We start from the raw sequence: 26,421 nt of genomic DNA, 5'->3' as shown, positions 1-26,421 counted from the left end.
GAAGAAAAGCCTCAGTACTTTTTATACAGGGTGTTTCGAAACAACACCGACAACGTTTGGAAAGTGATTTCTGACATCAAGATAAGACAAAGACTATAGACCAACCTTGGTGTACAAATGCTTCCTTTCGGAGTTATAGGCTGCCGAAAACGTGAAAAAAATGAGCTTTAAAGGTACGTAGTTCCACAACTATGGGATCTACCGTTGTCGGGTCAAGACTTCACTTAGGAACTAGTGTGTGTTCTATCCAAATATTCATGTTTCAGAATCCTAAGGTACTCATGCAACAATTTTTATAGAGGAAGTTTGGCTGCGGGCATATAATTTGAAGTACTCACCAACTACCTCTATAAAAATTGTTGCGGAACTACCACAGGATTCTGAAACTTGGATATTTCAATAGGGCACATATTAGTTCCTACGTGAAGTCTTGACCCGACAACGATAGGTCCCGTAGTTGTGGAGCTATAGACCTTTAAATTTCATTATAAGACGTCGCAAATAAAGAACCATAGCTTAGATCTACCAATCTATCAAATAGTTATATCGATTCTTTCCAGATAGCCACTAGCATCATTTATTAGTGTAGCAACCGATTCAACTGCTTGTTGTATTCGTAGAGTAATGCTAATGGCTCAAGTTAATCTGCGACGTTGCCACATTGTGAAATTTTGATTCCCCATAGGGGCTGAAGGAGGTCCCGGAGGGCATACCATCATATAATATTTTCGCTTTATTTTAGATTAGTGCTCTGTGGTCCATGGGCGATATTTTTAAAACACCTGATATATATATATATATATATATATATATATATATATATATATATATATAAAGTAGTTAGCCTTGTGCACGTACAAAATCATTACATATATATAGTTCGGAAATACTATCTGGAAATACGTAATTGTTTCATAAGAGTATACGGATTGTAGTCTAATTGCTCAATAGAAGGTACAAATATATTGGAAAAAAAAAAAAAAAAAAAAAAAAAAACAATTATAGTTCACTTGGCAAAGAATTGTTACCAGGTCTCTCGTTTGAAGTTGCTTTATTGCTTAGATATTTTAGAAATCTGTTGTTTAATTTTTTGCATATCTTTATGGGGAAACTAAAACTACATAAATTTAAATTATTATTTGTACTTGACTGTTTGCTGATACAAAACAATGATGGTATAACAAGCATTTATTACACGTAACGAAAGGGAACTATTATTTCCGATTTTCGTGAAGCTGCATTTTCTTATTCTACCTTTAAAACTTCATAGATATTAACTTAAAATCTCGTAATAATAATAAAATCTGGTTCTTTGAGGTTCAGTTGAGACATAATTTGTTCACTGACCTAAGGTACACGTGGAAGACAGGGATTCGGTTCATTCCCACTCTAGGTATTAGATTTTCTTGAATTTACAACATTGTTCTATGAGCATTGCACGTGCACTGCGTGAAAGCTAATTTAGTATACAAGTAGTTATAGGTATGATCTTAATTTTGTTACTTAACTTAAAGTGAATTTTTACATAAAATGTCCAGTTGATTTCATTACATGTGATTCCTGAAAGCTCTTAATGAATTTATTTTCAGAAACTATACATTACTGGGGAATACTTTCAACTTAATAATGAACGAATCGAATAAACTTCTCTGAGTTTTTTTTTTTTTTTTTTTTTTTTTTCAGAAAGTTATGAGGTAAAGAAATATTTTGCCTCTTGCCGATGTAACATGGAACGCCTGTGGTACCAGAATGCGTGTCAATTTTAACAATGAACCACCAAACATCAGTTTGTGGCCTACAAGATCTGTCACATACTGACGTGGTTTAATTTTATATATCTATATCTATCTATATATCTATCTATCTATATATATATATAATTTTCTGTTATCAGGCTGAAGCGGATGAAATGTCCACTTCAATATCTGCTGATAAACTCACCTCAGGAATACAACATAGAGATGCATAGGTAAGGTCACATGTCTAACTCACAAACTCAGTACGCAGGCTGGGATACGTAATGAGTGATAAGGTAGTACGTTCTTGAACAGGGTTGCATGAAATAGACCGTGGAGAACAAGTAATTGCGAATAATTTTAATTTACGAACTTCCAACTGGGACATTCTGCAATTAGCCGAAGAAGAAAAAAAATAGTAGTGCATTTGGGTCAGGAATTAAGAATGATGCCCCATTTGTCGTTTCTTTGTCAAATTTCGTTCCGGTGATACAGCATTGCAAAATTAGCCTCGGGGGCACCGACCAACATCATGTTCAGAATACTGTGAAAGCGGAACCTCGGAAATGTGGGGATGACATTGCAGATTAGTTAGGCATACACCATACCAGTGTCGTAGGGGGCTCTGTACAATCGGTAAGATCAAAAAGTTGGACTCACGAGTGCACATGAGTAGACATGGCCAACAAGGATTGAGGTCCGAAGACGCAGTTCTCGAAGTGTAAGGACTAACCGGGAAGGTTTTCTGCACTGGATTGTCACTTCAGATTAAAAAAAAAAAAAAAAAAAAAAAAAAAAAAAAAAAAAAAAAAAAAACTATGACAATCTTAGTCATAGTCAATGGTTGAATCGTGATAAAAATTTCAGAGTGGTTTCCTAAACCACCACAGAGTGTGCTGTTTCTGGTACAGTGATCTATAATGGGAGTGATAGATCATGTTTTTCTCAGGCAAGGTGAAACCATCTTTGCAGATCGTTACTGTGGTGAACTCAATGAAATGCACCGCAAACTTGACCGCACGCATCCAACAGACATGAAGTTCTAATGTTGCACAACAATGTTGTTGCACAAAGGACGACGGTGTAGACTCGCCGTGAGTTGTAGTATGAAACATTCCTCACCGGCAGAATTTCTCCAATATCTCTATCATTTTTTGAGAGGAAGGACCTTCCTTGATGTTTGGGGCTGTGCAACGTGTTGTTCAGGGCTTCTTCGCATCACAGACAGACTCCAGATATCTTCCGCCACGGTATCCAACCGTTGGCTGAGCAATGGGAAAAATGTGATTGTAGATAGCGACTGTTTTGATTAAACAGATATTATAGTTTAAAAATTTTAGCATCTGAAAATAGCAAATTTGGAGAGGACATTTCATTCACATCGACATAATATAAATATTCCTCAATTTGAATAAACATCGAAGTATTAAATACGTTCAATAAACGCATAAGATTTAAGGAGACAGGAAATTGTTTAGGAACCCGAACTCTCATTTGCCCTCGTACTGCGCTTTTTGTAGTTACACCAAGTCGTCTTCTAAAGAATAGACTAGCATCTCTCTCGGTAAGGATCTGTCTCCTCGGCATGTGCAAATGATTATACGTATAACGAAGCCATAAGTTCCAAGTTCTTATATATGTAGTATGCCTAACACTAGTTCTCAAGTAATTCTTCCATTTAAGCTTCTTAATTTCTAGTTTTCTGTGTTGTAATGCCGCCACTGAAGCTGCTTAATTTCTAGTTTTCTACACCCTCCATTCCAAAAGAAACCGAACTTTTGAAAACAAATAGTACCACTAGTGCCATTTGTTGTAATATTTTACCCGTAGATGGCGTAGTCCCTCATTGACAACTGGTATAAATGTCATGACATTTGGATGCACGGCAACAAAGTTATTGCGTTTCAACTGTCAGTGTTTTGTGTACATCGGTCGGAAAATGAGTTTCAAACAACGAGCTGCAATTGAGTTTTGTGTTAAACTGGGTAAAACTTTTAGTGAAACGCACCAAATGCTACTAAATGCATATGGTGATGAGTGTCTATCCCGTACGCAAGTTTACGAGTGGTTCAGGCGATTCAAATCGGGTAGAGAGACGCTGGATGATGATGAAAGATCAGGCCGTCCCAGAACCGGATTATCGGAAGAAAACATCGAAAAAGTGCGTGAATTCATCAAACATAAAAAATCGTCGGTGAAAGTTATTGAAATGGAATTAGGCATTCCTCAAACAACCGCATTTTGACCGAAGTTTTGGGCCTTAAGAAGGTTAATTCGCGGTTTGTACAACACAAACTCACCGAAGACCAAAAAGTTGATCGAATTGCGCATTGCAAAGACATCGTTAAAAGTGCTCGGCAGGATCAAAACTTCTGTAACATTCATTGTAACTGGTGACGAGACGTGGTGTTTTGAATATGAGCCCGAAACAAAGCGGCAAAGTGCTGAATGGAGAGCGCCGGATGAAGGAACACCCAAAAAAAGTCGCTTGGTGAAGTCAAAAGTTAAGGTGATGCTGATTTGTTTTTACGATTCAAAAGAAATTATCCACAAAGAATTTGTTCAGCCCGGCCAGACAGTCACTGGAGAGTTTTATTTGGGCGTCATGAAGCGTTTGCTGGCAAGAATTCATCGTATTCGGCCCGAATATCGCGAAATCGGCAGTTGGACTCTTTTGGACGATAATGCACCATCACATCGTTCGCGACTTGTAACTGAATTTTTGGTCAAAAATCACATTATTCGGTTGCATCATCCGCCCTATTCACCAGATCTCGCTCCGTGCGATTTCTATCTGTTCCCGAAACTGCATTTGGCGATGAAAGGAAAGTGGCACGCATCGATTGATGCCATTGAGAAGGCGACGACCGCCGTCCTAAAGACCATTCCAATAAAGAACATGGAGAAGTCGTTTGACAACTTATTGGAGCGTGCAAATATGTGTATCGATGCAGAAGGGGAATACATTGATTAATAAAAATGATTTGTTCCAAAATGTACATTTCTTTTTTGTTTTTTTAAAACGTTCGGTTTCTTTTGGAATGGAGGGTGTATATTATCTTTTTATTGTTATTTAAACAGTTTACTCAATCGTTGCCATTTCGAGTATACTTCATTCTACTGGACTTCCTTTACTTTCTGGGTGTATAATTCATTGACAGAGTGAAGAGAAAGATCACTGTACGAGAAATATACATAAATACTGAATACTGTTCTTAGATGCTTAACAGACCAAGTATTGTGTTTTCTGCGACATCGAACACGACCAACAAATTAATTCAAGATGAGGAAATTTTAGGAATATGCGGGACTGTGATTTTTGGAAAGGATAGGAAATTTATCTCTCCAACTTATCTAACTTAACGTATGGTGGAATGAAGAAAGTGGGAGGAAACGGGAGAACCCAGAGGAAACCCACGCACACGGTGTTTGTCCACTACAAAGTTCACTTGGCGGGGGCTGGGATCGAACCCGGGACCCCAAACACCAGAGGTGAACGCTCTACCACTGAGCCACCGCGGCCCCACCAATTACGAAGACAATTAAAACTAATGGTATCTGCTCGACCAAGGAAATATTAATTTATATATTTAATCAGATGTTATTTCACATTAAGGGGACACCGCAGCGCTGGATTCATGTCCGTGTGATCCTGGGTTCGATTTTCGGCCGGTGCTTCCCCAATTTTCGGTGTTCACCTAGCGTCGTGACGCAAACTGGGGAGGCACGTGAATAAAAGACGGCCACAAGTCTGACGTGACGGTCACAAGTCTAGAAAACTTCCGATACGTCGATTAGTGATAGGGCGACGCGTCTTAGCGTTCACACATTGGGCAATTATGCCAAGTAGTTTGGTTTGGCATGATTTCACATTGATCTTATTTGAATATTTACAAAAATCTTACTGACTGAGTCAATACTAAACCGTATCAACTCAATTTATAAAAATAATTATCTTGAACTATGCTACACACATCAACATCCAGAGTTTGTAAAAGAACGTTATATGCAGTCCTCTTATAAGAATCTATATAGTTGTATCTGCTATGTCAAACTAGCCATTAGATATTTTATTTTATTTATTTATTTTTATTTGTAGTTTAACATTCCTGTTCGGCACCGAGACGTTAAAATCTGAAATACATGTGCACCGGAAGTTGAAGTCAGCCATAGAAAAGCTCCTTTGTCATGCCTCATGAATATAACAAGATAATTTAACAAGACTTTTAGGAATGATCCAAAAATTGGATCAAAAGACTGCGATCTTAGCCAAGAATTTTAGGAATAATAATAATAATAATAATAATAATAATAATAATAATAATAATAATAATAATAATAATAATAATAATAATAATAATAATAATAATATAAAGGATTGCGATCTTGGCCAATAATTAGTTTTTGAATCAGGGACCATAATTTTTTGAACCGGCCCCTACAATCGAGTTTTCGTATTTTTTACGGAATAAGCGCATTATTCTGAGTTAAGTAATAGTTTGGATATTACTACATTATATGTAGTTCTCCAAATACAAGGTCAACTAGAAAATTTTTGATTGAAATATATTGGATTTTTTTGGACCAGGGGTCACAAACATTTTGAACGGCCCCTAAATCGAGTTACGGAATAAGCACATCATACTGAGTTAAGTGATAGTTTGGGTTTGGCTACACTATATGTAGTTCTCCAGATATAAGGCATACGAGAAAATTTTTGATTGAAATATATTTGATCTTTTGATCCAGAAATAGAGTAATATTAATTGGATTGAATACTGAAACTGCTTCTCACTTGTATTGATGTGAAAATATAAATTTGTCGTATCCACAAGTGATGAATAAGATTATTTTTTTCTGAAGCACAAACTATTGACACTAACATTACTTCTAACTATATGACTTACACCTAAAATGAACAAACACAATTTACATGACAATCATTCTCTTTGCAATTTTGAATGAAACATTACATTACATAATCACATGAATAAAAGATAAATTTTCCTACCAGCAATTCACAAATAATTTATTTTACACAGTGATCCGATAAATTCATCCAAAATTATACGAAAAAAATAAACTGAAAGCCAATCTATTATAGCGCCGAGATGACATCATGGAGTTCTCTTTTTCTTTTAAATTTCACACTTGAAGATACATCAGTAAATGAGGCGATTCGTCGCACACATATAGGGGAAATCATTTCTTATGCCTACGAAATGAAAATGTCATTATTAAAATTATTTACACTCCTCATCCTGAACTTCAACTTTTAGAAACTTATATCTACTTTCGCAAAGGTCTACGGCACTTAATCTCTCTCAGTGCAGAAAAGATTTAGAAAGATGACTTGTTTGACCCACAGGATAAACGTGAATTATGCTTATCACTCAATAAAGTTCACTGTATATTTATATACGCATACGTATTCCTATCAAGAGAGATGGTTTATTTTTAAAGTAATACGAAATATGAAATCGTTCGTTGTATAAAATGACAAGATGTCCTATCTTATATTCCTCTTTGGGCTCCAATCTTCCCAAAGTGACGGAAAATAATTCAGACTGGTGGACAAATGTGTGCATCCGTTTCAATACTGCAACTAGAAAATACTTCACTCGTCTGAAATGCTAATTCTTGCATTGAAAGGCGAATTTCCTTAGTCGTAAAACGTTTGAAGTATAAAATACATTTTTCAACTGCAGTGATCTTGAAAAAAATATTGATAGTACAAGAAATAAATTCTATACGGATAATCCTTATATTTTTTTTTTTAATTGTTGGTTATCAATGAATGAAGAACTGAACAGTAAAAAAAAAAAAAAAAAAAAAAAAAAAAGTACGATTATGTAGTTTTTAGTTACTATTAGTTTCCAGACAAAATACTATATTTTCTTAATATTTCAGTTCATGATTAAAAATATGGATAACGTAAAATCCGATATAAATACGGCAACACTTACACCAATCTGTGAAAAATAGTCTTGTAAGGTTCATAGTTCACTATTTCAAGTTGTTTACGGATTTCAACAAGTAAGACTGAGGATGAATATTTGAAGCAAAGCAGTGAGAAATTTTCTTCCAAAGACACAATAAATTATAATGGGACTGATATTAGTTTGTGCTAACAGAATTAGGATTAGGAATTAGATTTCTTGATTTTCGGCAGCTTTGGCCATGTTAGACCTTCACGCATGAGGGATGACGTCCGTCGGCGATCACACTGCCCGGGAAATTGGGAAGGAAGGAAGTAGGACCATTATGTTAGGTACCATCCCATCATTTGCTTGGTGTGAATGAGGAAAATCTAGGAAACTTCACTCAGAATGGCTGGCCCGAAAAAGCTGCTACACTTTTTCTACTGAGTGTCCCCATCAGGAATCGAACCTGGGACCGCTCGCTCCAAAATCAAGAGTGTTAGCGACTACGCTACGAGAAGCCACAGTTTTCCATAACAGTTCTATAAATTCATTGTTATTATTTTACATTCCCTGCCCCCTTTGGACAATAATTCTTGTCACGTTACTGAAATAAAGCCATGATACAGAAACGGATAAAGTTCAGGAGGGGATTTATTCGACACGGGACAAAAGACTCAAATTCAATTAATTATTTAATACTGTTCAGACATGTAACAATAACCATTTTCCTTCCTCTCATTATATATAGCTTGGTTAGCTCGTTACCTAAAGTTCTTTGCTTTGAATCACACAGCAACAACCGTTCCTCAGTACAAAATTGGTATCTTTGTTGTATTCTAAAATGACAAACGGGATAGCTCAAGGGTAGATGGTTGACTAACAAAGAGCACGATCTCAGATCGCTGCATATGCTTGTACGTTTATCGTGATGCTTTTGCCTGATCACTCTATCAATCGCCTCATCATTATTTACATACATTAATCACCATCCACTGTGCCTTATAAGGTATAATCGTGGAATCTTAAAATTTCTCACTTTCATTCTCAAGGAAAACAAGGAATGGAACAAACGATTATAGAAAAAACAAAATAATAATGGAATTATTATATTACCAAACGTATATTGGAATTATAGCTGTACTACATGCTATAAACATTTTGATATTTTATACAAGAAAACAATTTCCCTGGGTCAAGTAATGATGCACTTTTGAGAGATTAGCGACGGAAATACCTTTCTTAGTAGATATAAATGTCGTCTTTGTAGAAGCTCAAAGAGGAATATAAAAAATTGTAATACGAAATTTTCTATTTCACGGTTCTCGTTTAAGTATAACTGAACGCTACAGTGAAATCACAAATGTACTAAAACTACGCTGCTTACACCAAGACAAGACGAGTGTAAGTTCTAATTTTTAATTTATATGTAAGAGATGGCTTAGTATTTAACATAGAGGTTAAGCATAGCACAAGTTATACTTTGTATTATATTGTATTGCAATGGACACATGTATAAAAGCAAATATAAATTCCTTAACTCCTGTCTTTTCAAACAGTAGGCTGTCTTGTCATCTGCTACGTTCTACAGCCTTATTCTAAGGTTCTAAGTTAGGATGGGGCGGGATTAGTGACGTATTTAAAGGGGGCTTCCGGGCTTAAGCCCCCGGAAATTTTATTTACTATATTAAAGTAAATGAAATATCTTGCAGAATTTTTATATTTCCAGGAATAAAGTTAGTAAAGCGCCTCCCGAAACAAAATCGTAAATACGCCACTGGGCGGGATTTACATTAGTTTTTAGGTTCATTATACGTAACAGTGTCAAACTATTACCTTAATTTTCAGTATTAAGTACATTTGATTAGAAAATGTATATTTGCATAATAATAATAATAATAATAATAATAATAATAATAATAATAATAATAATAATAATAATAATAATAATAATAATAATAATAATAATATATTATAATAATGCTATTTGGAGTTTAACATCCCTTTCCGGTACGAAGGCTATATAAGACGTGAACCTATAACTTAGTGAGATCTGAATCACATGAGCGTCAACCGGGAAACAAGGCCAGATCGTCCTAAATGTGTGTACGCAAATCACAAAGGAATTCCATCTATCATTATAATTATTATTACAATGGAATGAAATTTCTACTTTGCTTTGTTTCGATTATGCTTTTTAAGCTGAAGGAGAGGGATGATTAATAACAAATGAGTGATTATGAAAGAAGTGGTGGAATGAGAATGCGGGAGAAAACAGGAGAACTCCGAGAAAACACACGGATACGATGTTGTCCACGTGGCGGGTATTATTATTATTATTATTATTAATAATAATAATAATAATAATAATAATAATAATAATAATAATAATAATAATAATAATAATAATAATACGTATTATGTAATATTGTCATTTGTTAATAAAGCTGTAATGTGCATATTTCAATCTTTGTATTAACTGCCTCTACCCGTTCTGCATTTTTGGTTCACATAAAATGCGATTCAAAATATTACTTTCAGTATGTGTTAATGATTGATATAGAACGTGGATATCATTTATATTGTCTTTCCTATGAAATAAATGCTTAGATAAGCCTGAAATTGCTTATCCCTTCTCTTAAGTCCCAGTAATATTGTAATGTATACCTTAAATGTTGCATATTGTAATGCCATAACATTCATATGTAACTTCGCAAACTCCTGACTGAATGTCACGGTTTATAAAGTAGTCTCTGTACTCAATCAATGTTTATATATATATATATATATATATATATATATATATATATATATAATATGAACAGTTTGATATTACCTAGGTATACCTCTGAAAAAATTTCTATAGTTTCGAGAGCCTCTATCTTCCATGTTTTTCTTTAAAAAAATAAGAAGAAGAAGAAAGGGCAGTAAATAATATCACAGGAGTTGCGAATAATTATGAGCAACAACAAAAGTATTGACACAGAACACAGCTGAGATGAATTCTTATTGATCCTAGAGTCAAAATACGTCAGATTTTGTTTGTTTCCTACGTCGAAGCATGATATTAAAGACTAGCACTCTTCCACAGATGATTTTGAAGGGTTGTATAGTATAACACTCAGTCGTCTATCTCGAAAGTTTTGAACAATATTTTGCGAAATGTAAAAATCAAGTGTATGGTTTGAGAAGTATCTGAAACAAAATTTTCATCTGAATGTAATTCTATCGAATTACAAACTTGAATTGAAATAAATGTGTTTTAGGAGTCTTTCTTGAAAAATAGTCAATTTAAGTGTATTACTCTTGTTGACATCCTGCTAAGAAACGTTACAAGATATCAAACATTAATAAGCCAGGTTGCCTTTTTAAGACTTCAGAACCAATAAATGTGAAATTTACCAAATACAGGCTTTCCAATGCTAATGAAAATGAAAGAAAGAAAAAAATCATGACGAAAAAACATAGAAGGTTTCGTGAAGCTGTGAAAAAGGAACATTTCAATTATTTCCTGAAACATTTTGAAGGAACGTTTGTGCATTTGAAACATTTCGATAGAACAAGGAAACAAGAAACCCATATAATAATATTTCTACCTATTGGAAAGAACATTTCAATTATCCAATAGGTAGAAATAAAAAGAAAATGCATAGAAATTACATATGATCCTTATATAAAGTCAACCTTGTACTCTCAACAGATGTCACTGAAACAGAAAATTGGATATCAGAACAGGAATGACAGAACAGAAAACGCAGAAATGACAATGGAATACCGAAAACGCTACGGGAAAGACGCAGAAATACCGTTGCATTCTTTCTGAAGCAACTATCTGAAATATCAAATAAAATCTAAAATGTAAACATTCTGCAGCTGGCGCTTTTAAGAAGGTAAGATTTGACTATGTGTAACATATTCTACAATTATTTGCCTACAGTTAATGCAAAAAGTATTGCTAGAGAAAAATAAATTATTTATAAGTCTTTAAAATCATTACTCCATATAACTTTTTAATGAATATGACGAAACTAGTTTATTTTTGTTCCATTTTGTAGGTGTATGAATGCTTTTTGCGCTAACTGTATATTGTTTGGTGTAATTATCTTTAGACAATAAGCAGGAAAGGACAAAACACAGAAGAGTCTTCATTCAACCACCCTAAGAACAAAAGGCCTTCCAACTACACCCTATTTCCTTATGTTATTTTCCAAATGGAAGTAGTAATGCCACAAAAATATAGGAGGTTTCATTAAAATGTAGGAAATATAGGAGTTTATAGGAAGAGACGCAAGTATATAGGGAAAATAGGAAATATAGGAGCATTGGAAAGCCTGCAAATACGTTGAGACTTTTAAACAGTAAAACAGGAATTACTAGAAATCTGTATGTTTAGGAGATTGTTCTGAGAATCAAGTTTCAATATTTTAAAAAAATAAAAAATCGAACTGATATATAACCGTAATTTTCAATATAGTGATGTATTTACACGAAGTGTATTGTAAATAAAGCACTTGGATGTAAAATATCCATTCATGATCATTCATCCCAATCACCATCATAGTGATTCGAGAACTTTGCGAAGCAGTGCTTTAGTCACATTCGATTTTAAAAATCATTTTTTAATCGAAATATGTAATTAATAAAACACTAATCTAGATGATATTAGTATAAAATTATTGAGAAACGAAGTATTCCATACTTACATTCAACTTCTATTAAGATTTAATAAAAAAAAAAAATCAAAACCTAGTAAGCATAACTGAAACTGTTTTGTATTTCTATTATAAAGCTAATTTTTAATAATAATAATAAATCTATTGCTTAGTACAAACAGAATATTACTGGGATATATATACACACACACAGAATATATAAATAGTATTAAAGAGTATAAACAAGACTTATTTTATTTATCTTTCAATGAAAACAAATTGTGATTTCACTGTGTAACAACTACAAAATTGCAAAAAGATTCTTTTTCTTCTTATCACTGTGGTTCTAACTTTTACATCTCTCTTTCTCTTTCAAACAAATACATTATTTAAGGAATGAAGAAAATAAAAGAATATAACATTAAACGTAAAATGGATTATAAAATTTCCTATTCAGATCATATAAAAAGAATCTGTATTAAAAATAATCTATCAGTACTCAAATATATTATGTTATATTTAATTTTTTAAAAAGTTTCTGTATAAAATACAAATATTTTTTCTTTAGTTAATATTATCGTAATATTTATCGAGCGGGTTATTACTAGAACCTACTAGAGTGCATCTGCTTGGAAGCAAAATGCATTTTCTTTCTGTGTCAATAATACAGTACTATGAACGCAACCAGTAATTTTATGACCAACTTATTTCTCTAGTAATGTTATATCACTGTCTGAGATATACAAAATTAAGAACAAAGAAAATAGGAAAAAAATTCACTGCAAAAGGCTTCTTTCACATTAAACTTCTAAAGCAATGTTTTCGCTTAAACATACGATTACTCACACCATATTTTTGGAATACAATTTCCACAGTGTCCTATTCTGTCTTCTTTTTCTTATCTTCAATATAGATCTATTTCCCCCCCTCTTTTCCACTTTATCCATCCAATGTTCTCTATTCAGTCAAATAACTAAAAGTAAACTCTTACTGATATAACTTATATCCACAACGAAGAGTTTCATAGTGTGCAATGTCATTTGTATATGTGTGTATGTGATCACGATATAAAAAATATAGTGATTTATAAAGTTTAGTTCAGGCTTATGGAAAATAAAATATAAGGAGTATGGTCAGAGTCTCCTAACGATTACTTACACGAAACAATTTGCCAAGTTAACAAACTGTTACCACCATTGCAAACTGCTATGTGTAACCTAATCACTTCATAAAAATGAGTAACTGAAACATACAACATTAAACACGTTACTTGTATTTTAACGAAACTTATGATGGCATAAATATGCTGCAATGAAACTAGTAACAAATAGCAACTAACACCTTCAAGTGTTGCGGAATATGAAGAAAAAATCAATCAGACGTTAGGAAACTTGAGGAAAGACTGTGAGGAATATGGTATGAACAAGTTAGAAAAAGCCATAATGATTGGAACGAAGTGCTTGGTGTCAAATAAAGTAGTATTAGGAGAAAATAGAACAGGTGACTAATTATCGGTATCTGGAGTAGTATTATTAGTGATGATATGAAATGTGAACGTAAAATAAAAGCAAGGGTAGGAATGGCGAAAGAAGTCTTTAGGAGGAAGAAAATACTATTTTGTGGAACCTTGAACAAAGAGTTGAGAAAAGTCTCATAAAATGCTTCGTGTGAAGTATTGTACTATATGGGTCAGAAACATGGACATTACGCGAAAGTGATGATTAAAAAAAAAAAAAAAAAAAAAGACTGGGTTTTCGAAATGTGGGTGTGGATAAGAATGGAGAGAATTAGCTGGGTTGAGTGGAAAACGAGTGAGACGGTCTTAGAAATGATGAGGGGAGAAAACAACAATTTAGGTATTATTGAGAAGAGGAAGAGAAACTGGTTGAGGCATTGGCTAAGAAGGAATTGCATTATGAGGGACGTGCTAGAGGGTATGGTGGCAGGAAAGAGAGGGAGGAGAAGGAGACTACAATTAATGGACGATATCAAAACAGAAAAATCATACGTGTAGACGAAGAGATTAGTAGAAAACCATGGAGCATGGAAGCTTCTCAGTTGCGGCAAGTGACCTATGATGATGATGATTACTGTCTAAAGATGGCTGGGGTTTCCCGCCATGCAAAGAAACAAGACATGATAAACCAAGAAAGGTAATGCATAGCACTGTTGAGAGAGGACACGAAACGCACGTTACCATGAGTGCAGAGAATTCTGTTTGAATAATTGTTTAAGTTTAGCATTGCTTTACAGCACCGAGTTTGTATAAGCTCTGGCGCTATAGTTTAAGGAGCTTAATTTGAAACTTAAAATGTCAATGCTTTCCCACCGGGAATCAAATCCAGGAACCTGTGCACCAAAGACACCCGTATTATCCACTAGACCAGCAGTGAGGACTGCAGAGAGTTTTGATCACATTAGTGAGGCGTATAATTATGTCGGAAAGCACAAGCACCTTGAACACCTATTTGACATGCTGTCGATGAGTGTGTTCATAAGAGCATAAAATATGCTGCCAATTTTTCCTTATGGGATGTTTTGAGAACCTGAAGGATCCGGCATGGTGGATTCCTCTGTGTAGCTCGTCTTCCGAGAACACGCCAGATCAGGAAAGTATGCTGGATAATCCATACTATTGTTGTTCTCATTCTTCAACGCTTCTGTAATTTGGGGAGTTCTGTGTGGGTGCACGTTGTCATCAATGTAAACAAAGTCAAGATTCATTGCACCAAGGAAAAGACGAACATATCCTTTCAGAATCTCAGGAAGTTACTGTTCTCCAGTAACGGATTTTGGGTCAATTGTGTGCACTTTTTCTTTTTTTCATTTTTCATTACACCATCTCATGCCCTAACTTCTGGATCCTCATGCATGTCATATTTACGGTGTGTTGTGGATGATTTCGTGGTACCCGTTCTCTCCACACCATGTGCTGTTCAGAATCTCTTGTCACATGGAACTGTGACTCATCTGAGAACATCATGTCCTAATCACAATGTTCCCTACAACATTATAATCTGAGGCGGGAGATAATAGAACACACTTCACTCGCTCCCGGCATAATACCAAACATTATTCAGTCATAGTGAAATGGTTTTGGAAGACACATGGTCGCCAGAAGCACAAATACAGTAAACACGTAAGCAATTTGGACCGCAGTAGCAGATCGATTCTTTTTCGTCAGCTGGCCTATGTATCGACTGTGTGCAAGTCCTAAGCACCTTCCACGACCTTCATCATGAGCACGCACAACAGTTTATCTTGCAGAAGCAGGCCTCTGAAGCAGAAAAATGATCTCCCTCATTCGTGTAACCTGTGGCACTTCAACCTGTCTCAAAATAACCAATAGCTCTGCTACGATGATAATCACTTAGATTAACCCTTCCCGCCATCTTCTAATAGACTATTCACTTTGCACTACAGTCCTGTACTGACAACAGCCTGTGCCGTATTTGACTGCATTTTGCGAATACTTTCTCATCCTGTGCTGCAGTCTTTTCTTGATAACAACGCTCAGAGACCATGTTTGACTATACTGATAGGGTATATTTATAAAAATACACAGACACGGAGACATATGAACAAAATTTATGAGTCAATGTGTTATTATTTCCTAGTAATTGTCTAACACTGTATCATAATTACATAAATGACATTGCAAATGATAAAGCTCTTTGTTAGAGGTATATGTTATATCATCATCAATTAATTATTTCACTGAATAAAGAACAATGGATGATGTAAAGAGAGAGATTGATTGTTTGATTGATCCAGATATTTAATGGGGAGTCAGCAGCGGGGCTATTTGTCCCCCTCACGATAAGGTCAATAACAGACTCATTCTGTAGATTGAAACTTCAAAACAGAACTTCCAAAAAAGGAAACTTCAAGTAAAAATGCGTCAAAACTAAGACATTATAACAAAAACAAAATTCAAACGGAACGTGAATGTGCTAAAAGAATAAATAGAGAAAAAGATATAACTAGAAAATTAGTAAAAAGCAAAAACAGTAACACATAATATGAAAAATTTAAAACGAAAATCTCAGAACGCGTTAACTAACCCAATCGCACGAACAAAAGTGAGAATACAGTTACTAGAGAGAGATTTATACCCTAAAACCTGATCCAGACTTTTAGGTAGCCCTTAACGTTTTCTGAGATCTCGGTATCCTGGACACACTACAAGAATGTGCCGAATACTCAGTGGGACGATACAATCCTCACTATTACGGACGGTTAACGCCATGGACTAAATAGGGATGAGTGAGGCGAGAATGTCCGATACGTGAGCATGTAAGGATCATTTTCTCGACGACTAGTCGCGATAACGTCTGCCACTTGGCCGAAGTATTTTCTACTGAATGAAACTTATTTTCGTTGCCCTGTTCTGACTAATCTGTGCCAGTGAGTGCGCATCCGTTGGATGAAATATCTCTATGATCAGAGCATGGGAAAGGATAATAAAACGTAGCTCCAGTCAATGCAGTATTCTTATCTGCTTTCCCAGAATGCCGACATATGCAGGCACTCAGCAAACAAGGACAACACAGCTTTATTGCTGTAACTGATGACATATTTTAAGAATGCACTAGGAGATGTTTAGTAAATACTTGTACAATCTGCATGCTTATTATAACGCTTTATGAGTCAGTGCATATTGAGTACATGACGCAGCGAAAGCTGAAACGCGAGATCGATAGCAAACTTAACTGTTGCTAGTTCAGCAGTAAATACTGAACACAGATGATGCACACTAAATTCCGAATTGTCCTTATCTGTGATGAAGGCACAGGCAACAGAATTCTCATTTTTTGAACCATCCGTTATAAAACGTATTAAAATTGGGGTATTGTTGGAGCAATGCTCAGAGCTCTTGCTGGTATTTCTGGGTACTTATGTGCTGTTTGATATGTGGTGAGTAAATGATCATGGCGGGAGGGAAAAAAATGGAGCTAACAAAAAGCTGGCCGTACAAATGCATCTTCTATCGTCCTTACAATCGTATCACGGACGTGCAGCCCGAGGACATGCTGCATACCGACTGTAAATCTAACCATCACGCAACAGAGAGCCGCAGGAGTGGTCGGAAATACGATGCAAACAGAGAGCTGCAGGAGTGGTCGGAAATACGACAAACATAGGCTGCATAATTTCTGAGAAGTCTTTCATGACAATGGGCTAACGGTTGTTTGTTTGCCTCTGCAAAAAGGTTAACAATATGTCTAGTACGGAATACGCAAGTAACTAGCCTAATACCCAAATGACGAACTGTATCAAGTTGTTTCAACATAGAAAGGTGAACAAACCAATAAACAGACCACATAAACTGACCACAGAATACAATCGCAACAGAAAACACAACCAACATCTCAGGTGCGGTGGGAAAATACACAAAGCAAATTCAGAGCTTGGAGACACGAGTAATTAAGATACCCACACTAAGCGGCGATCAAAAGTCAAACCCAAAAATCGGATTGTGCCAACGAACAAGAGACGAATGCCAGAAAGATACAAACTCCGGATCGACAAAACAAGTTCGTTGGCATTGGGTTTTTTGATCAATGTACACACTGAATTTTTTGATCAGGAAACCGAAAGCCTGTCTTGTCCGACCAGCGAACAAGACGATTTAATGTCAATTGAAGCTGTCGAGTAAAACCGCAAAGCGGAAAAATCGTCAGCATAGGGCAGACTCAGACACATGAGCCAGAATCTGCAACAGAATACTGCTGACGGCAGCAGCAAACAGTGTGACACTGGGAATACAGCCTTAGGGTCACTATTTTCCTGCAGAAATCCCTCATACAAGTTCATCCACGAAGTTCTTTATGAATGCCGCCATGTGACGACGAAGACCCCATATAGGCCTATATATATATATATCAAAAAAACCGTAGCGCCAAGTTGTGCCATACGCCACTTCCAAATAAAAAAAAAAGTCCTGGCAATGGTAGAAGGCTTTCTGAATCTCTTGTAGCTCGCTAGTGTTGTGTTTTTCTCTAGTTTCACGATTAGAGGGACCCCACGCATAGCCTTACGTCAACGAGGTGGGGAAAACCCTCCAACCAGATGCGACTAACAACTACAATAATGCAAACTGGGAATCGCTCGAAATGTTGCGCAACATATCGAAACATATACGATTAATCTCTGGAACAGTATTGGACGAATTAATTAAGGAAGAATTAAATTTCTGAGTCCTGAAGGAAACATTACTTGGTACTTAAAAAAGTTCTTCTCAGTACGAGTGAGAAAGTGATTCAACTCGAGTGAATAGTGTCCCGAGTCATAGATAGATGAAAAGTGGTGCCCAATATGTTGAAGAAAAAGTTGAAAAAGAGGTGGAGACAAATTTATATTGAAGTGTCCGTTCTTCGCATGAGAAAGATAGGTTTATCGAAAATATCTGAACCTCTCTAGAAGACATATTTCAATGGAAGTGTAATTATTGGATATATATATAACATAATAGGATACTCAATTTTGAACTTCTCTACCCTTCTGGAATACGGTTAATCAATGTGAAATAATAAAAACCTTTGCAGTAGGTATTAAATTCATTTCAAATGGGTGAACCGTCTTCCGTGATGTGATCAGAAACAACTGACAACATCATAAAAAAAAAAAAAAAAAAAAAAAAATCTATGACCATGCTATTCCGTCACGTCCTAAGCAATCAGACTATCTGAGAAAAGGAAGAAAGAAAGCTGCTTGGGACCTGTATGTTTGATACCATCCGGGATTTGCCTCGTGTGAATGAGGAAAAGCCAGGAATACCTCACTCAGGATGACCTGTTTGAAAAAGTTTTCACACTTTTTCAACCGAGTGTCCTCACCAGCTTTAACTTCAGGGATTCGTAAGACATTCTATTCGTGACAAAAAATTTTGTATCCTCCTTAGGAAATGTATTTCCGAAAATTAATTCTTATACCTTGCTTTCGTAACAAAAGTAGTATTCTGTCCACATTTCACGTTTCTACCTACAGTAGTGTGGCCTGAGCGAAGATGAGTTAGTCACTATTCTATTTTATCTAATAGTATAGACGATAAAATAAAAGGACAAAATAGGACAATGATGAAACTGTATTCTAAGAGAGTAGTATGGATAAAAGATAGGAGAAACAGAAGGAAACAGAAGAAGTTAGCACGAAACGTAGTACAAAGAAACTATTATAAGCAATTTAATCAGTTTTAATATAAAATTTCTTCTGCACATTCTAATATATTCCTTTTTTAGTACAACATGCATACAATTATAACATACGTACTAGATATACTAAAATTTTATACGTAGGTATAACGTCTTTTCTTCCTTTTTTTAAAAATCTTATATCGTAAAGATTTTACTCCTTTATAATGTTGATCTTTAGTAGTTCTCCAGACCAAATAGAACGCAAAATTTCGCTGCAAGAATTTAAAAGCTAATTGCAATGGTATTTTAAATCGTTGGAAACAGAATATTGCTTCATTTTAGCAACAATTACGGAAGTAGGCGATCTGAAACACTTAAGTTATTCTTATCTACTCGAAATCCGCTTTACTACTTGACAGATAATGCTGTTATTACGAGGGATGTCCAAAAAGTAACATACTTTTTTTAAAAATAAAAGATAACAGAATAAACAAACCAAATCCTATTATATACATTTGAATGGTACACTCTTAAGCTATTTTTCCACATAATTGCCATGCGAATTAAGGCACTTATCATACCGTGGCACACGTTTTTCAATACTGTCGCGATAGAAATCTGCAGCCAGCTATTTGTGGTAACCACGCTTTTTCACCAGAATTCAATGCACCAAACTCCGTGAAATTTGGGGAAAATGTTCACCAAAGTCCGTAATTGTGAAACGACGATTTGCACAACTTTTGTCGTTGATTTTCCTTATTAGTTCATCAGACACAAGGCTAGGGCTACCACTGCGGTTCTCATCGTGAACATTGGAACGGCTATAAAGCACCATTGCCTCACTCGGCCTTCACTCATTACTCCATGTCCGTACACTTTACACAGTTGACGATGGATTTCGATTGGCTTGTAGCTTTTTGCCAACAGAAACCTAATCACAGATCGCACCTCACAAGAGGCGGGATTTTCTATTCCAGCGCCCATCGTAACACGTCACAGTTCTCACGCTACCACAGCTGGATACGTACTGTGTGGGGCAACGTTATGACACCAAGATAGTGACTCTAGCCCCGCCCACTGCTGCGATAGGCCAAAACGTCTGGGACTTTCTGGACAGCCCTCGTAGTAATGGTTGGTTGGATTGGTGCTTAGTCTTTTTCAGTACCGAGGCTGTATGAAACATCGACCTACAGTTTAAGGTGAAATCCAAGTCACCGTAATGCGTTCAAATTTCAATGTTCTCCACTGAGATCTTGTGGACCAAAAGAGTTCGTACTAACCTCTCGACTAGCGGGAGGGGCTTATTAGTAATTGGAAGTTAGCTAGCTCTGTATTATTAGCAGTATAGGTAAAAATACCATGTTTAGATTAGGTTCAAAATTAGTTGAACATAAAAATAATTATAATTCAAATAATAATAATAATAGGAGACTTAAAGGCCATCGATAAAACACCATGTATGGTTATTTTCGTGTACGTTAATCTATCTATTTTAAGCTTAAGTTCTTGTGTCCAAACCAACTACGTCACTTGTGCGTGTGTTTTCCAAACAGTGAACCACGGAAATGTAGCATAGTGACATCTAAAAACAAGTTAAATTTAAAATTCCATATTTTAAGATCATAGACTGAATGGTTACCTACAAGACAATATGCATTATGTGGAGTTCTGTTCAAACAAGTTGTATTTTGGCCCTTTCCCGTCTTCATTTGCTTCAAACATAGGTTTTTGGCACCAAAACATACAACGTTATCTACGGATGTGTTCCCTAGGCAGCTAATTACGGAAACGTAGCGTTGTTTAATATTGCGCTTTGATGCTCCTAATGCCACGTGTTTTCTTTATAAATATTAACAACGATGAAATTATGCCAACCCTAGCAGAAAGCTCTCTAGTAACGGGTAGAACTCACCGTTATTTCTCACGTAGTGTTATACCAATGTCCAATATACATTTATGATTGTATACACTGGAACAAACGCTTTTTTTTTTTTTTTTTTTTTTTTTTTTTAAAGAAATCCTATATCTACTCATAGGCAGAATAGCAGAAAACTAAGAAACATATTCTGCACCTCTTCGGAGCTGTTCATACAAGTTTAAATGTCAAAATATATTGCCTACGGGTAAAGATAAAGTAAGCTGGATGTCGCAGTTTTTTTTCTCTCTGTGGAGGTGGGGAGATGACTAAATTTTCTACTTCTCAACAAAAATCTACAAGCCACTTACCCGTCGCGAAGTGCTGGCATTGATGCTGTCAATTTGACTTGACAATTTCTTTATTTCGTTATCTTGACTAGCTAGATAACACTCGCATCTTTGGAATTTCGCTTTCAGATCGTCCTTCTCTCTCTCGATTGTTTTCAGCCTATTTGTTTGAGAACGTAGTTCTTCTAACTCAGTCTCAAGTTCACAAAATTCATTTAATCTGGCTTTATACGCATCTCTTTCAGCTAGCAGGTTATCTCGTTCTGCAATGATACTATTCATATCTGAATTCTCACACCTGTATGCACCAGATCGTAATTTGTCTAATTGGGCTTGCGCAGCATCTCTTTCGATCCGTACCGACTCCAGTTCTCCTACTTTGCACCTCAAACGAATCAATTCCTGCTCTTTTGGACACAATTCTTCGTATTTTCTCTTAAAGTAATCTCTTTCTTGTATCAATCCATACACTCGACTGGTTGTTTGTTGTAAATCATTATAGACAGTACGCAAGTGGCCTAAACTGTTTATTTCTTCTTTCAAACATTCTTTCTCTTGGGTTAACTTCTCTATTTGAGCTTGTTTGTCCCGAAGTTTCGCTTCGAGTTCATTTACTCTAGTTTCCAATTCTTTCTTTTCGGCCTGTAAAAGTTTAAACGTTGATTCCATAGTTTTACAACGAACAGCCTCGTCTTCTAAAGCTTTCAGTCGCTCTTGCAATTCCTTGTTCTCCTCTTCTACATTCTTGTATTGTTCCAGCTGACATCGCAAACAACAAAGCTCGCATTCTAAGTCAGACATGTGCTGGTCCATTTCTTTTGACCTACCACAAAGAACTTCTAATGATTGCTGCAGGACTTCCATATGTTTGACTTTATTCTCTAGAAACTCTTTTTCAGAAAGAGCTTCTTTCAGTTTCTCCTCAAGAAGTTCGGCTTCTTTGGCATATTTCTCAGCTAACTCTTCTTGTGCACGTAACTGTTTGGTTACGCTTTTTAGCTCTAATTCCAACTTCAATTTGTCTTTTAGTTCTTCCTCAAGTTTTGCTACCTCAGACATAAGTTTCTCTTTCTGTTGTAAAGCATCATCAAGACCTGTGACAGCACAATCTAACTGATTATTCAAATCTTTAATTTTGTTCCGCAGATTTTTATTTTCGGCTTCTTGAGCAGCTATATGACGTCCTAACTGATCTTTTATGTCTTCCTTTTCCTTCTCTAGTGCTTCGACCTGAAGTTCTGCGTTCTTTTTAGTTTCTTCTAACTTTTGTTCAATTTCGCGCATGGATTCCCATGTGTCCTCAAGCTTACTTTCCAATTCATATTCCGTGGTTTTCATCTGATCTCTACAGTCACATAACTCGGCTTTAAGCATTTCTCTATCATCCTCAATTTTTTGTATAGCCTTTAGCCTAGACCTGAGTTCATCTCGTTCTCTAACAAGAGCTTGGACGTTTTGGCACGTGTATTCTTTAAATTCTAATAACTGATCTTCAACAGTTTTTACTGCATTGTATTTTTCTTCTAATTTCTTTTCTAATTGTCTTTCTAAAGCCTTTAATTGCTCCTTGCAAGTCTCAAGTTGCGATTTGGCTCTTCCAGCTGAATCTATTCTGCTTTTCAACTCCTCTGCCTCGGCCAATGTTTGCTCGAGGAATTGTTCTAATTTGTCCCTTTCATTCTGAACTTCACCTAATTCTTCTTTCAATCTTTCGCACTCACAACATATACCGCAAAGTTTCTCAGACAACTCAGCGTTTTTCTCATTAGAATGCTGAAGCTCCGTTTGTAGCTTCTTTTTTATATCTTGACAAGTTTCCAGCTCTTGCTCTAAATCTTTCTTTTCAGTATCGAGTTCTTGTATTAGCTGTTTTAAATTGTTATTTTCACAGCAGTATTTACATAGCTGATTTTCTAAATTCTCACTTTCGCCTTGAAGTTTAGCTAATTTACCTTCAAGTTTTTCATTCTCACAGCAATAATTGCACAATTCTCCTTTCAGCCTATCAATTTCATCAAAATTATCAGCTACTTGTGACTTCAAATCAACTTTCTCGTCTCGACATTTATTTAGTTGATTTCTCAAAGTTTGCGTCTCTTCCTCAAGATTAATAACTCGAAGCTTTAATTTGTTCAATTCACAGCAAGTTTTACACAGTTGGCTTTTTAACTTAGCTCGTTCTTCTTCAAAATCACTCAGCGCGGTTTTCAATCTATCATTTTCGCAGCAATAGGTACACAGTTCTTCCTTCATATTGTCTCGTTCTTGTTCTAGAGCGATTACTTGCAACTGGAGTTCATTTCTCTCGTGTGTGACAGACAGAAGTTCATTCTTGTAAGCTTCTCGTTCACGAATAGCATTTTCGAGCTCAGATTCCATACTATCTTTCTCATCACGGCAATAACAGCGCTGTGCTCGAAGCTTTTCCTTTTCCTTTTCACAAAAATCTAACTCTGTACTGAGTTCATCTCTCTCATCCTCTACTTTACGAAGCGCCGATTTCAAATTTAAGCGTTCTTCTTGTAAAAGACAGAATTTTTTCCGAAGTTGCTCTCGGTCATTTTGACAGATACACATTTCTTGCATTTGAACTTTGAGATCTGTAACCTCTTGTTCCAACGATTCAATCTGTCTCGCTTTAATTCTTTCAAGTTTCTCTACTTCCATCTTGTGTTTCTCTCTTTCGTCCTCGAGTGCTGCTTCGTATGTTCGCGATTTATATCTAAGATCTTGTAGCTGACATTCAATTGCTTTTATGCTTTCATATTTGGATTCCATTTTAGATTCCTGGTCTTCGGATAATCTTCGGAGATGCGCTTTACAATTTATTACTTCCTGTTCGAGCTTTTCTCGTTCTCTCTCCACGTTATTCATAGCTTCTAACTGTTGTTTCAATTGTTTTTCTTTCTCTTTTAAGTTGCGTATTTCTGTATTCTTTGTTTCCAATTGAACTTCTAGAGTTTCAATCTGTTTTTGTAATTCTTTCTTCTCACTGTCAAGAGCTTGAGTCAACATTGCTTCTTCCTTACACAAACATCGTAGTTCTTCTGCTTCGGCTTTTGTCCTATTGAAGCCTTTCAATTCACTCATTAAGTCTATAACACGCTCTTTCAGCTGGTCTTTCTCAGCTTGAAGTTCCTTGATCTCGACAGTCTTGTTCTTAAGTAGTTTATTCAAATCTTCTAACTGAGAGCCTTCTTCAGCAAGACCAGCGCTAAATTTGCAAACACATTTCGTTGGTTTTATGCCATACTTTGTCAGTAACTCCTCTTCACACTCTTTTTCTTTGTCTCTTAATTCCTGCTTAAATTTCACGAGATCTTCATCGTCTCTTTTGACTCCTGCTTCTTCAAGAAGTTTTTCTAACAGCGAAACCTCTTCTGCTTTCGCGGCCAGCTGACTCTGCAATTCGGCCAGTTTTTCTTTGCAACGTTCTTCTGTTAATTCTTCTGTGCTAGGAATTGCTTTAGATAATTCATCTTTTACAGATTCTATATTTCGCAAAGATGACTCAAGTTCATCTCTGAGTTGTTGTGCCTCACGTGCCTTTTCATCCATTGCTTCTACCATGGAAGCTCTTAAACTAGACATTGCATCTGCTTCAGATTTCAACTCAGCCTCAGCAGCCTTCAATTGGGCACGTGCTTCTTTCTCACTTTCACTCAACTCTGCAGTTGCTCTTCTCAACAGGTCTGCTTCACGCTCTCTAGCAGCCAGTTCATCTTCCATTTCCTTCATTCGCCTTATCGCCTCACGTTCACTTTCCTCCAGAGATTCAGTCATTCTTCTCAGTTTATCGGCTTCATCCTCTTTTTCCGCTAGCATAGCTTTAACACTTTCCATTTGCATTTGGAGTAAGCGTTGATTTTCTTCCGCCTCCATAGATGTTCTGCGCAGATCCTCCACTTTAAAACCCATATCTTCAAGCATTTTCGAAAACTTATCATTTTCAGCTTTCAATTTCTCGGCTTCTTGCAACTTATGTAACAGTACAGCTTTAAGTAACGCAACATCGTCATCAAGTTCTGCCATCAGTTGCTGAGGCTAAAATTTTACCAAAGAAAAGAACGTTTAAAATTGAATTAAGTTTAATTTGTACATTCTCATCTCTACTACAATCCCTAACAAAAGCACATTCCCATCCCATAGTTTTATCAATCTGAACGAATAAATCAAAACATTGTTTTCCACTTTTGTTTTGCATTTTATAAAGATTTTATACATTGTTTATATATTTATCAAAATATTTTATCTTCAAATTTCCTTGCCTGTACTCTGAAGGATTGTAGTTTCTTCAGCTTACGTCTTAACCTAGGCTAATCTTTATTTTCACCTTGTCATTATTTTATGTGTCTTGAGGCAGACTAAAAAACTAATAAATCCTATATCGTGGAGATGATCAAAAGGTAGCTACTAAATACCAATCTAATTCCTTGACATAGAGAAAATATGATCAGTAACAATACTCAAATAGGTAAATCAGATACGGGGCTGGCGTTGCTTAGGAGGTATTGGGAAAAAGAGTTAAGTTGATTTTGAGTTTAACGTTCCTTTCAGTAGCGAGGCTATATGAGACGAGAACTACTGATTAACGTGGAATCCGAACCATATGAGCTCCTGCCGGGAATCGAACTCGGGTCTCCCACACCAAAGGCGTGTACGCTAATATTGGCAAAAGAACGCAAACTGAAAAGTAGAGATAATATTTCGTTAATTTTTTCTCCATTTATTATTTTCCTTTTCCTTTTTGTTGTTCGTGGGCGAATAGTTG

At 35.8% G+C, this 26,421-nt stretch overlaps 1 protein-coding gene across 2 annotated transcripts in view; it reads right to left on the bottom strand.

Annotated features, from left to right (window-relative positions):
• Positions 1-26,421, bottom strand: part of LOC145668685 (uncharacterized) — a 742,633-nt gene that overhangs the window by 69,947 nt on the left and 646,265 nt on the right. For both annotated transcript variants that reach the window (XM_081736754.1, XM_081736755.1), the window contains exon 44: positions 21,672-25,694. In XM_081736754.1, coding sequence (XP_081592880.1) covers positions 21,672-25,694 — 4,023 coding nt within the window. The remainder of the gene's footprint in view (positions 1-21,671; positions 25,695-26,421) is intronic.

The sequence above is a fragment of the Thermobia domestica genome, chromosome 13, assembly GCF_964235325.1.
Source record: "Thermobia domestica chromosome 13, izTheDome1.hap1.1, whole genome shotgun sequence".
Classification (NCBI taxonomy): Eukaryota; Metazoa; Arthropoda; class Insecta; order Zygentoma; family Lepismatidae; genus Thermobia; species Thermobia domestica.
Note: the sequence above shows the minus strand (reverse complement) of the source record. Positions and strands in the feature narration are given on the sequence as shown.